The following is a 13,122-nucleotide window of genomic DNA, read 5'->3' on the forward strand; positions in this document are numbered from 1 at the left end:
CGGTTTTGGTGATGCCGCTCTCAGGTTCCCCCACAGTCCAGCAGCATTTCCGCTGCCGTGCGCGAAGCGGGCGGCCTGGGGATACCCAAACGCCGCTGTTCCGGAGCACCGGCCGCCGCTGCCTCCAGACGCCGGCCGGTGGGTGCACCAGGGCTGCCTGGCTTCTTTTGTTCCCTGCTATCCGTCATTTTCCGCCGGGCACCGCGCTGGGCAGAGGGAGCCGTAGGCAGCGGCGCTCCAGCGACGCCCCGGGGCGCATCGCTCGGCGAGCCCGCGCCTGGCACCGCTGCCGCCTGGCCCCGCATAATGGGACAATTCATCCCGCATCCTCCCGCCCCGCACAGGTAACGGGCGCTGCCCACTCCGGGCCGGGCATCCAGCGCAGCCTCTTCCCGAAGTCCGCGGGTGACACCTCACGGGCAGCGGCTGCCGAGCGCGGCCGCCCCCCGCGGCTCCAACGACCCCGCGCCGCGGCCCCGGCGGCCGCCCCCGCACGGCGGGGCGGTGCTGGCGGCGCAGGTCAGCCCGGCACAGCCCGGCACAGCCCGGCACAGCCCGGCACAGCCCGGCACAGCCCGGCACAGCCCGGCACAGCCCCGCGTCCCCTGCAGCTCTCCTCGCCGCAGCCCCTCGGAGCGCAACCTGTGCGCCCGGGGCGGAGGTCCCTCTTCTCTCCGCCCGGCCCGGCCCGGCCCCACCACATCTCAGATGCCCGGGGAGAGCTGTGCCCGGCGGGAAGGTGGCGAGGCCGCGCAGCCGGTGCACGGGAGGGCTCGTAACCGTGTCAGCCCCACTCAGGATTACCGACCGCGGCAGCACCGAGGGACGCCCCGCCGCCGCCAACCCACCCCGACCTCTCCGCCTGTCACATGAAAGCAATTATTGCCTCGGCCGGGGGAGGGGAGAAGTTAAAAGCCGTGAGCCGAAGGAGCGGAGGCCGGTGGCGGCCACCTCCCTCCCGCCGCCCCCAGCGGCACCCGCACCCCACCCGCCCGCCGGGAGCCCCGGCCGGCCCGCGGCACCGCCACCCCGGCGGCCTGGACTCACCCATTTATGTCGAGCTGGGCTTCGCCTGGCAGAGAGAACAGGCTGAAAGTTTGGGGCGGGTGGCCACGGCGAAGGCAGGGGGCGAGGGACCGCCCGAGCCGCCGCCGCGCGGAGCGGAGGCGCTGACAGAGCCGCTCCCTCCTCCGGCGGCCGCCGCGCTCAGCACCCGCCGCAGCCGGGCTGCATCCTGCGGGCAGCGCCGCGGCTCCCTCGGCGTGTGCGAGGAAAACAAAATATACAGAAATCAGGCGAGAGAACGGGCTCAGCCTTCACCTCCTGCAGCCACCTGGGGCCCCGCTGCCGCCACGCAGAGCAGCCCAGGGAGAACGCGCCCGGAGGGGGCTCGAGCCGAGGGTCGCCGAGCCGGGCGGGCGGTGCGAGGGCGCGGGAGCGGCTCGGGCTCTGAGCGCGGGCAGCGACCGCCGCTGCTGCTGCCGCTGCTGCTGCCGGGGCGAGCGGCCGCTCCGGCTCCGCGCTGCGGGAAGTGTCGCGAGACTGCGCCAGAGCCGCTGCGCCGCCTCGGGCCGGCGGGAGCTGGAGCGGCGGGGGAAGGAGGGCGGGGAGCGGGGGAGGGAGCGGGGCCGCGGTCCCGGCGGGGGCAGGGGCGGCGGGGAGCGGCGGGGAAGGGGGTGGTTCCCTCCCTCTCCGGCCAGGACTTGTCGGCCGGGCACGGGGAGGGGCAGGAGCTCGCCCGATGTGGGCGCTGGGGGAGGATGGAGGGCGCTCCCAAGCGGCGGGACGGGCGGTACCTGGGATTGCTGGCACCCACCTGCCCCGTCCGCGCACGGCCCCGGGAGCCGTGCCCGGTCCTGGCGCCGGGGCTCTGCCTTCAGGGACACGCGCCGGCACCTCCGCGAGTAGGGAGGCCCTGCCCCTGAGAGAAGGGGACGGGAGGGGGATAGCCTTCCTTCCCCCACATCCTCACAGGTTTGGCTTTAGAGGTCGGCAGGGAAGGAAGGAAAGACAAAAAGATTAAAGAAGAGTGCACGTATGGTGGTGGTGATGTTTCACTAAAAAGAGGAGAGGCGCACAGGAGCACTGATTATTCTTACTGGAGGGAGAGGAGAAGCTCCAGTAACACTGAGGGAAAGGAAGAGCAGTAACTGTGCACACGCATCAATGACACGTTTGCACAGAAAGGCACCGCGCGAGGGGGGGAGGCTTCTGCATAGGCACCTCTGCTCACAGGTCTACAGTAGTATCAGAGAAGTGCAGATTAAAAAAAAAATCTGTCATAAAAGATAAAATATAGATAACATTTTACAGCACTAACACCTTGGCTATTAATGAAAGGTTAAGCAAAAAAAAAAAAAAAAACAACCTATTCTAACCTCAGATAGTAATTTGTATATAAAACAGAAAACTGCCACTAACGTAAAGGATACATTTTTGTACTTCTCCATTCCCTGCATAACAGAATTTATTTTGAAAAAAAATGGGGTTTTTTTACCCTGAAAATGACAACAAACATTTATAACTACTGAATCAAGTCACTGAATTATTTTTAAGTAAAAATTTTGTGAAAACATTTATTGTCTGTAGAAAGAAAATTTACATTTATTTTATATAAACTATGTTAAACATACATATAAACATACCTACATCATACTATATATACTTATGAATGAGGCTTTTAGATATGGGATAACATTGTCAAAAGCACCTTTGTGGACTCAAAGACTACAGACTTAAATTGCATTTGCATTTAACTCCAGCTTCAGTAGTTCAAAAGTGTCATTTCTTATCCACACTTAGAAATAATTACATTAAAGGCTTCTAACAGTGTGTTTGCATGTGTACATACATGTACACATACACACATTAGACAGTCCTTGTGAAACTACAGTATAAATAACGCCAACAATCTATTCCTTAGAAGTGGACATTAGTTCCCCTCATTCAACTGGGGGCAAAAAATTCCTGCTATTCTTTAAACAAAACAATGAGGCTTTTTTTATTCCATGAAGAACGTACTCGAACAACAACTGTTTCCACCCTGTCTCTTCCCTTCAATAATAAAGACATAAGAGAAGCCAGTCACAAAATGAAAGCCATCTACTACATTATTTACAGAAAATGAAGTACTAAGACAACATGAGATTTAGACTTCTTAGATAAAATTCAGAGGAATGAAGAGTGAGCAGAAGAAAACTGTATTAAAGTGGCAGGCAGCACAGAGCTACTAAACCACAAGGCTAAATACCTTCTCTAAAGCCCTCCAACAACAAAAACCACCAGGCACAGAAGGAAGGGGCAGGTGTTATGACAACAGTTTTCTCTGATCTTGACACTTAAAATTTATGCTCACAAAGCCTGAAACAGAACAAATGTTCATGACTATCCTTAAGGTCTATTAAGGAGTCAAGTGTTAAGGGAGGCTTTCAGAGATCTTGAAATGGCTTTTATTACTTCTTTCCTTCATAAGGAGGCTGAAGAACTTCCTTATCTTCAAATCCTGCAGCAATGGAATGACATCTGTCAAGGGTCAGAGTTATGTGCAGAAACATCCTTTTTTTTTTCCCCCGATTCATTAGGATGCAAGTCTGAAGTCTTTTAAGAGGGCTCTCCCATGAAGAACATTGTAGATTGCTGTTCAGATTGCTTGAAGAAAGGCAAGAGGCATGTTTCTAACACAGAATGGGAAAAGCTTTCCTTTCAGAAAGCAAGGAAATTAAAGAACACCCTCCATTTACAATCTAAGGTAAACACTGAGAAATCAGTCTCTCTTTGTTATGATTTTTATCATCTTCTCCAAGCAATTCTAACTATCCATTTCCAAGACATGGCAGAAAATAACCTTCCGATGCATAACAAGCAAGTTTTGAGAACTCTGCCTTTTTTAATGCCACAACAGTGTTATCTTGGGATTTTTTTCTGTCTTTAAAGCAACCAAGTTCATTTAAACAAAACTCAGCATTTCACCCTGAGGCCCTAGGGAAGAAGGCAGCAGATAAAAACTGTTACACAACAGGCAATCGATCAGCTGAATTTCTTCCCAACCTCTATCAGTTACCTGAGTTGAGACAGTTATGTCCAGGTCTCAAGACCATCTAAATCCATCAGGTAAAACGATTTTAAACATGTAAGTAATTATTAGAGTTAAGGCAGGCTTGTAGAAGCCTTGCAATGTGTTGTTTCTTACTAGACCCAGAATTTTGTGAACCTTGTGAACCCAATCATCACAAAGTTTAAAGTAACCATTCTAACCAACTTATGCAGAGATTAAATGGATCAGCAATGTAATTGCTAACATCATAGCCACTCAGTATTTCAGACACTTAGTAGGAAGACTCTAGTCATATTAAACCCATTGCATTTTGGATAGCAATTAAAAAAACAATTTCACATGTGAACAACTGAGAATGACATGAGCATTTAACAGCCATTTCAAGCTAAACAAAAGAAAGGCAATTCACATTTGTATTTTCAAAGTATAAAACAGAAAGCTAGAAAGCTCTTAAGACAATCACATTTTCAACTTGCCCTTCCAATGCAAATGCAGTGACTTTACTAATAAAAGGAGTCACTGTTTTCCTACTGAGGCTTTTGCATTTAAAGTAAACAGTTATTTTAACAAGAACTGTTATCAATCCATGCTCCCATTAGAAAGAATGCAATGATCAGGATTTCACTTAAGTCTTTGTACAGGTGTTTTCTACAATGCACTCACAATACAGAAAGGCACCAAGTTATTCAAGTAAATTGACCTTTCTTCTTACTTAACACTTTTTCCTGTGTCTTCACAACCAATCAGTAACTTCAGTACAATGCTCTCAACCAAACACTGTATTCCAGTTCCACAGAATTTTCTGTGCTAAAAGAATAAATAATTTGATTTGGCTATAAGTATGTAGACACAGGCCCCTGTAATTCACAAAGATAAATCTACATAGCAATGTCTCACACCAGATATAGAGTAGATGCCTCTAGCATCTAAGCCTTGAATTTTTATAAAATTCATACATTTCTGTACGCATTTTATAAAATTTAGGAAGTTTTATCATGACAGAATCCCAAATTACTGAAGTTATCAGTCAAGAATGTGATTTGAGCAAATAGTATCACCTTACATAAAAGCTAAACCAACTGAAACAGTAACTATATTTCACATTACATTCATCTTGAGATGGGTAAGGGTAGGTGAGGGGCGGGGGGGGAATCAAAGTCAGCAAACATGTCAAAAAACCCCCCCAAACTTCTTTGTAATATGTTGGTCACAGTTGTAGAAATAAAGCAGAAAGCTAAACTGTTAAAGTACAAAACAAATTAGAGTTACCTAGTCATGCATAGATAAAATAAGAAAGCACAAAATCAGGAGTCAGTCACATGTTTAAAACTGGTTAAAGCAGCATTAACTGACTGAAGTCTGACTACTTCAGCATTACTTCCAAGCAGTGTTAGCAAAACTGCCATGTCAGAAGTTTCTTCATGTATCCACTTTTCCCATTTGCTCAACAATGAGTTCACTTCCAGGCTTTAGTAAGAACACTGCAGGAAGCTTACAGACACAGTAGTATCCTGTTGAATAAGACAATACAACTTCAGTAGTTCGTCCTTTATCATATATGGTTTCACTTCTTACGTCTTTCACAGTGCACATTCCAAAGTTGTGTGAAAGGCTTGTTGGCTTGAGGGTAAACCAGCCATCATCTGTGGGGCCCGTGCAGTGCTCCCTTACCAGCAGACTCATCAGAACTGCAGCTACTCCACATTTGCTTTGGGTTGACTCACTTAACCTGTTGTTTCAATTCCTTATTTTCATCTCCCAGTAACTCTACATGGGATGATTCTGCCAGATTCATCACTGACAGCATAAGTAAAATACCACTTTCTTATCTGCAGAAAGTTGCCTGCCTCTATCCGGCCACAAAATTTCTTTCCTTTCACTTCCCATTTTGTGTATGCATGTGAGGTTACTGAAAAACTAATTAAATCATTAGTGATTGTTATTTAAACTGAAGATCTGTGTTTTAGAAACAAACCATCTGTTACTGTTGAATGACCATAATGTTGAATGACCATGAATGTTGCACACTTCCTGCCTTATTCCCCATGAACGCTAAGCAGTGCACCCCATGAACTGAAGATCTTACATGACACCATTTTAGCTGTTCTGAGCCATAACCACATTTTCAAAGAGTCTCTCTACTGAAGGAATTGTGGAAAAAACCATTACAAAAAAAAGCATGCAGAAATCACATCCTGACTTTCCACCCAAAAAACAAGTTTCCTTTCCCCTGAACATACCTCTAACCCATTATTTGAATTCTGATCTACTAGCCACAACAGAGACTAGCCTGCATTCTATATAGCTAACACACCTTTGAAATTATGGAAATACATTAGCCTGCATGTATTATGGATATTGTGAACAACTTCCTTCTTAAGAACATCTCTTAAAACTACGTTTTATGAATCTTTAACTTACCATCAGCAAAAAGTCCAAACAAACCTGTAATACAGACACACAACCCTACCACAGCTTATGCATTAAGGCAAAGGCTATAAACAGGAAACAGATACAATATTGTTTATAGCTGCTTATGAAACAGGTCTGGCTATTTGAGTTTTGTGCTCAGCCCAACAATATTGCAGTAAGGTAAACTTCAGAGAATCACTGGCAAAATTACAAGCTATCTGCATTTAAAGCAGTTTCAATTATGAACAGCTTTGCTAGAAGACATGCTTTCAAAAACTTACATTTTTTTGTTTTTCTTGTAATTAAATACTTCGGGCCCCAATTTCAGAATCCAGGAAATCACCAAATCATTTATAACAAAAAAAGATTAGAGAAATGTGGCTCGGTCAAGAATCACATACACCAAAATATAATGAGACAGAATAATTTTGAGTACAGACCAACTAACCCTCTAACAAACCCAAGCATGCTTTCAGTGCAGTTATAAGCTACTGCTCCATTACTTTACATACCTGCCCGTTCCCATTCATTTTAATCAAATGCCAAAAGTTGTCCCAACATTCTAACAATTTACAAATGTACATACATATCAGAACCCCAAGTATATTATTAAACTAAAGTAATACAAAATACTGTTTTATGGAAATGGCTGAACAGAGGTGTAAAATCTATTGCACAACCTAAAAGGTCATTACTTGGAAAATCCTGAGCTAATGTGCTATTACCAAACAATTCAGGCACTTTTTTTTTTTTCCTTTTTATTATTACATAAGCAATAAACTTTCAACGTATAAACTTCTGGGTATAACAACTCAAGTTCCATCTGTAGCAACATGCTGAGAGAGAAAGTATTTAATAAATAAGACTCCCTTCAACGACTTCCTTACTTGAGACTGGTTTGCCAAAGGAACTAAAAGGTACACACCATGATGTTTCAGTTGAATACTGTACTTTAAAAGCAATTATTAAAACTGTAAAAAAGTTCTGCAGCATTCAAAATAAAGTTATTTTTTAATCAAGAAAGTTACAGCGTTAGTTCCTTTATCCTATTTTAAGTCTTGACAAAGTTGTCAAAAAACGAACAGATGCTCCCTTTGCTGTGTTATCTGTTTCAACTTCAGGATCACAGTTCAGTTCAGGTTTCTGTTGCAATATTTAGATTTCCCTACACAGAGAAAAAAAATAATTACTCCCGATTTGTAACAGCAGAAAACCCCTCTCAACTTTCATAAGTACTGTATTATGGTATGTAACATGTAAGATTCTTTCAATTATGGATTGAAACAGCACAATTGTAAAGACTGTACCCTAAAGGATGCACAAGTATTATTATTTCCAATGAAGTAAAGTGAAATAAAGATGTTCAGGCCACTTTAACAAATCTTGACAAGTTTAATTGTTATAACAGGCAAAATGCTAGAATTTGAGGAACAGTTTTGGTTTTCAAGAATTAGACAACCAGCAACCATTATGCTGTTAAGAAAATGGTTGTCATACTTATTCTTCAGCATTTATTTTACTTAAACATACTCAAATTCATTAGGCCTAATAAAGTAAAAAAATCAAAATTTAGAACTCATTATAATTCTGTGATTCAAATCATAATATCTAGTAGCCAGATTGTGTTAAGCATGTGTTATAGGTTCCAGACAAGAACCTTAATAGCCAATTATAGAAGAACACTGGAAATTACTGGGGAAAGCTCACTACAATAAAATTATAACACTTCTATACCCATTTTACAAATTCATAATTTTGGGGGGAGGGGTGTGTGTAATCTTTCTATATCTATTTTCGACTAATTCCAATTCAATTTAACCTTCAGAGATAATACTTGTCAGGGCCCATGCAAATATAAGAGGCATTTACTTCAGTAATATACTTCAGTAATAAGTGACCCATTTACCTTGTCCCAGGTGCCTGGTTTCTTTTTGTTTTGTTTTTTATTCTGTGTGTTTAACATTTTTGGGGGGCTTTCCCCCCCCCACTGGGCTGTCAACTTGAGGTTTTTTGAAAACAGCTGTAAGAACCTGTGCTCTAAGGTGCCTCTGTACTCTAAGAGCTGAACTCTAATCCAACTACAAATTGTTATGTATGCAAGTGTATTTACTTGTAGCTGTATGGACACAGAATTACAAAACAAGAATTCACACAAGAACACAGAACTGCAAGGGGCTGTGTGGGTCATCTAATCCAACTCTCTGATGTCACCAGTAACTTCATACTACTTTGATCATATTTGTTCAATTCTAACACAGGATTTAGAATGTTTTAACTGCTGATCCTCATAAAAGCTGTAACATTTTATATGGTTCAAAAGTTCTTCTGCAGTTCAACATTTGTTGTCGCATACACACTGAAAATCAAAGCATCATAAAGCAGATATGCCTATTCCAGTTCAGGCTTATCAAACCATTTTACAGAGACATTATATAGTGTAGGATGTTTTATTCAGAGCAGGACACTGGTGCATACTTTAAAGCACATGATTAATTTAAGGTAACATAACAAAGAGGGGAAGCACACAGATGTATTAAAAAATTAATACCCTTCACTTCGATTTAAAACCATAGCTTAAGAGGACAGAGTATTTTTTTTCACAGAAGGCCACTTTGTTGTCCTGTCAGTAGGAAGAGAAATCAACTGAGTTCAAGAAAAGAATACTGAAACAGGGGCAACCACAGAATCTCAGAGGCCACCTCTGATCTGCAGTTACCCGAAGCAAGTTTCAGCAAGTTTCCATAGAATAAACAAGGAAGAAACAGGAGTACACAATCAAGGTTGCCTGTAAAGTACAAAGAGCCAATATTCCAGAAAATTCTATCAAAGTTATTCCATGAGGATTTAAAAATTGAAATGGATCTTATGAATATGCATATTTTTATAAATGGCTTAGTAAAAAAAATAAATTAATCCAACTTACCTTTTCTTTCCTCAAAAATCCATCTCTGAATTTATTAGTGGTAAATCCCCTTACACCAACAGAACGTAACCGCTGGTACTTAGCCTGAATATATAAACCCTTCTGTACTAAGCCTGATTTATAATGGGATTGCAAACGGCCATCTGCAGAGTTGCTCTGGGGGAAGGGAGGAAAAAAAATGTGCAAAATGAGGGCACCAAAACTCAGAAGTTCATTTTACAGTTATACACATGTAAAACTTACAGCACCCAGCGACAGAAGCGTGCATTTGGAAGTGCACACCCTGTTCCTTTACTTCCATTTATTATTCCTCAGACCATTAGCTACCACTTGGCTTGAAGACCTGCTGCATTACTGTTTAAAACATCTAAATTATCTTCCTCTTAGGAAGAAAGCAAATGCATTGTACAGCCTTTAAACATTTTTTTTTCAGCCTTTAAGGAGAGGCACACTCCATCAACAAAAAACTTTCAGACACCACCTCATTGCCACGAACAAATTCAGTGATGCCAAGCCTGCAGTGGGCACAGGTGTCGCAGAAGTCAGTATATATGCTTCTCATATAGTTTAAGGTCTTTACAGTCTGAATGTACATTCATACATTGCTCTATGCCTTTGATACCCCCAGACTGGAATACTGTAAACTAACCTAGCATGAGACTAGGAGTGGAGGCCATAGAGACAGCAAAAGACTTAACAATGAATGGCATTATAAATACACAGAGAGAAGCAAGATCAACACTGACCACAGCAGCTAAAGCTAGAAAAAGATTTTTATTACTAAGCACTCAGACATCCAACAAAATAGGTGGTAAAAATCTTTAGAGTAAGAAAAACTGTCATAATTTCTCATAGCTTTGCAGTACTGCCATTTTAAGTTTTCCAGCACAGTCCTGACATAAAGCATTCATGTATACTTTGATCTTTTAAATTTAGTTTCTCCGCCCCATCCAAATTTAAACAAACAATGGCTTTTCAGCTAAAATCAGAGGAAACCTCTTGACCATATAAAGTCTTGTCTTTTTACAAACACCTTTGAAGGGTAGGAGGAAAAAATATATCACAGAAATAGCCCTTCTTGAGCATGACATAATTACTTTGGCAAAACTGGTCTCCATTTGACAGAGTAAGGATCACTTCAAGAAAAATCACATGCTCTGAAGTTGCAATAACTTTAGTACCAGTTTTTCCACTGCATTTTCCACTATGTGGCTGATGAGCAACTAAGAAAGGACTGTACATGTGAAGAACAGAGGTTTTGTTATTTCCCAATCTTCACCCACCTACTTTGCAGGAGATAACTGAGAAGCTGGCCCCATCATTCCTCCAAGGTTACTCTGATGGAGGTCACTTGCAGAAGGCTATTAAATGCCAGTGCCTTTCCTGAGGAGTATCAAAGTGCAGGCATAAAAAATTTATGTGCACTTGGCTGTTTTAAGTGGGTATATGCCTACCCAGGGAAAACTGAAGGGCATTTTTAATGCTGGATTAACGCCCTGAACACAGTTAAAAGTTCCCCCTTTCCCCCATAGCTGCTATGGTTTTCTTTGACTTCAGAGGCTAGAAAGGGGTCTTGGTGGTCTGCCACTGCACTTGTATGAAAATAGGCAAAGGAGCAGAACAAGTAAGAGATGGGGAAAAGCTGCAAGAGATTGAAAATTCCATTACAGACAGCTTAGATGTTTCAACTCAAGTACCTACATGTTCCATAAGTGGGGAGGGAGGGGAATAGCAGTATTATTAATGTAGAACAGAATCTGCTGTAGACAAAGTTAACAGATGATATATATACAGGCACCTCAGTCACACATAGCTTAGAGCAAAACAAGGTAATCTAAAGTGTGTGGAAAACATCAGTAACTTCTGGTCTAAAAATAAGAAAAAAAATCTGCCTAAGTAGCATTTAGTTTTACATAAAGACTGTTTTATAAATAATGCTAATGATAATTCCTATGAACAAATAGCCTGAGGCTCTAAAATAAGCTACATGAGCAAATAGATACCACTGCATTGAGTCTGGCTGGGATGGAGTTAGTTTTCTTCACAGCAGCTTGCATGGTGCTGTGTTTTGTGTTTGTGACTAAAACTGCACTGGGAGCACACCAGTGTTTTGGTTATTGCCCAGCAGTACCTGCACTGCACCAACACTTTCTCTTCTGCCCCTCAGCAAGTACACCAAGGAAGAAGCTGGGAAGGGACACAGCCAGGACAGCTGGCCCAAGCTGAGCACAGGGATGTCACATGCCATATGACCTCCTGTTGCCTCTCTGGCAACAGAAACTGAGGGAAGGTGGTTTTGGAGCAGGCAGCCATTGCTTGGGGACCAGCTGGCTATCAGTCACCTCGTGAGAGGTGGTGAGTGCCTTTGCATCACTTTTTTCTTCCTCTTTTCTTCACTTGTTGAACTGTCTTCGTCTCAACATGAGCTGTCTCACTTTTGTTCTCCACATTCCCTCTCGCATACTGCTGGGAGAGGAAGGGAGCTGAGGGGAGAGTGGGCAGCAGCTGTGTGGTGCTTAGCTGCTAACAGGGGTGAACCCACCACAGCCATTAATACACTGCACTGTGTTTAAAAAGTGAAGGCAGTTTAGTTTTAAAGATCACTGTGCCTGTACTCAAAGCCTGGCTTAGTGATTCATTGCAAAGTGTCGTTACAAAAAAGACTTTTTAAATTCTGTAAAACTTCTCCAGATGCTTTATATTTCAGAACAGCAGTTTTTGTCTTTTCCCAAAAACTGGGAAAAGACCTTATGTTTTTTTAAAAAATACTCCAAGTAACCCCCATTTTTTGCTTACTAAGTTTAAATGCCCCCATTATATATTTATCAAGAAAAAATGGGGTGTGATTTTTTGGGAGGGGGTTGGGGTGGCAGAGAATAGGATTCTCTCCATGTGTTTTTTTGGTGGGGCTTTGTTTGTATGTTGTGGGTTTTTTTTATATCAGCCAAGAAAGTCCTGAGTATAGAAGATAGTCAAATCACCTTAATTTCACCAACAGCATGAAAAGGAAAAGCTCCTTTACACAGGAGGAAATTAAATGTAAAAAAAAGTTGATGAAATTAAGTGAAATCAGCATTGCTGTTTCCATGGCAATGATAAAAGTGCTATACAAATATGCAAACTGCAATACGAGTGCATATGCTATTTTCCCTACAAATATCAAAACTCCATGGGACAGATCATTGGATACAACAATATTCGTATAATCTGTGAGATGACAACTTAAATGGACAGTTTCATGCTTGTCCAGCCTCCAGCAGAATTGAGGTAAATGAAGGGAGCATCCACTATCAACACTGCCTCAGAGATCTGGCAGCCAGTGCTAAAGACACTTCCATCACCTGGAGGCTGACAGCATGGAGGGAATACTGGTCAAGAGACTATGATGTTCTTACTTGTTAAAATAGTTATATCAGGCTGACACTTGCTAACTTCAGCTTGGAAAAAGACTTTTCTCCAGCAGAATAAAGACAGCCTTTTTTGCTAGTATTAGCTTAGCTATCTGAGATTGACTGGCAGTGCACATGTAAACAGCAGAGCCTAAAAGCCTTTTTATTCAGCAGTTCTTATGTTTAGCTGGGGGGGAAGGGGAAGAAGGGGGAAAGGAGGAAATCAAAAAAAACCCACACACAACACACACCAACACTCCCCTCTCCTTTCAAAGTTTCATCCAAAAATTACAGCTACTTAGCCATTAAAATTTTACTTCAACTTCACTATCTACAAAACAGGA

General features: G+C 43.0%; 2 protein-coding genes across 14 annotated transcripts in view; both read right to left on the reverse strand.

The window, feature by feature from the left end:
• SH3KBP1 (SH3 domain containing kinase binding protein 1) overlaps window positions 1-1,371 on the reverse strand; it is a 217,967-nt gene extending 216,596 nt beyond the window's left edge. For 2 of the 9 annotated variants that reach the window (XR_010428561.1, XR_010428558.1), the window contains exon 1: window positions 1,048-1,204. Coding sequence is in view for 4 of the 9 variants with exons in the window: in XM_064646750.1 (XP_064502820.1) it covers window positions 1,048-1,051 (4 nt within the window). In the remaining 5 variants the exon portion in view is untranslated. Of the gene's footprint in view, window positions 1-1,047 lie in introns of all 9 variants that reach the window. The other 7 variants (XM_064646750.1, XM_064646753.1, XR_010428559.1 and 4 more) reach the window with 6 other exon arrangements.
• Window positions 1,372-2,411: 1,040 nt separating this feature from the next.
• BCLAF3 (BCLAF1 and THRAP3 family member 3) overlaps window positions 2,412-13,122 on the reverse strand; it is a 34,953-nt gene continuing 24,242 nt past the window's right edge. For 4 of the 5 annotated variants that reach the window (XM_064646736.1, XM_064646734.1, XM_064646738.1 and 1 more), the window contains 2 exons: window positions 9,390-9,545; window positions 2,412-5,565 (listed from right to left, as the gene is read on the reverse strand). In XM_064646736.1, coding sequence (XP_064502806.1) covers window positions 5,524-5,565; window positions 9,390-9,545 — 198 coding nt within the window. In that variant the 3' untranslated portion in view covers window positions 2,412-5,523. Of the gene's footprint in view, window positions 7,632-9,389; window positions 9,546-13,122 lie in introns of all 5 variants that reach the window. The other variant, XM_064646739.1, reaches the window with a different exon arrangement.

This window comes from Pseudopipra pipra, chromosome 2 (genome assembly GCF_036250125.1).
Source record: "Pseudopipra pipra isolate bDixPip1 chromosome 2, bDixPip1.hap1, whole genome shotgun sequence".
In the NCBI taxonomy this organism is placed as follows: Eukaryota; Metazoa; Chordata; class Aves; order Passeriformes; family Pipridae; genus Pseudopipra; species Pseudopipra pipra.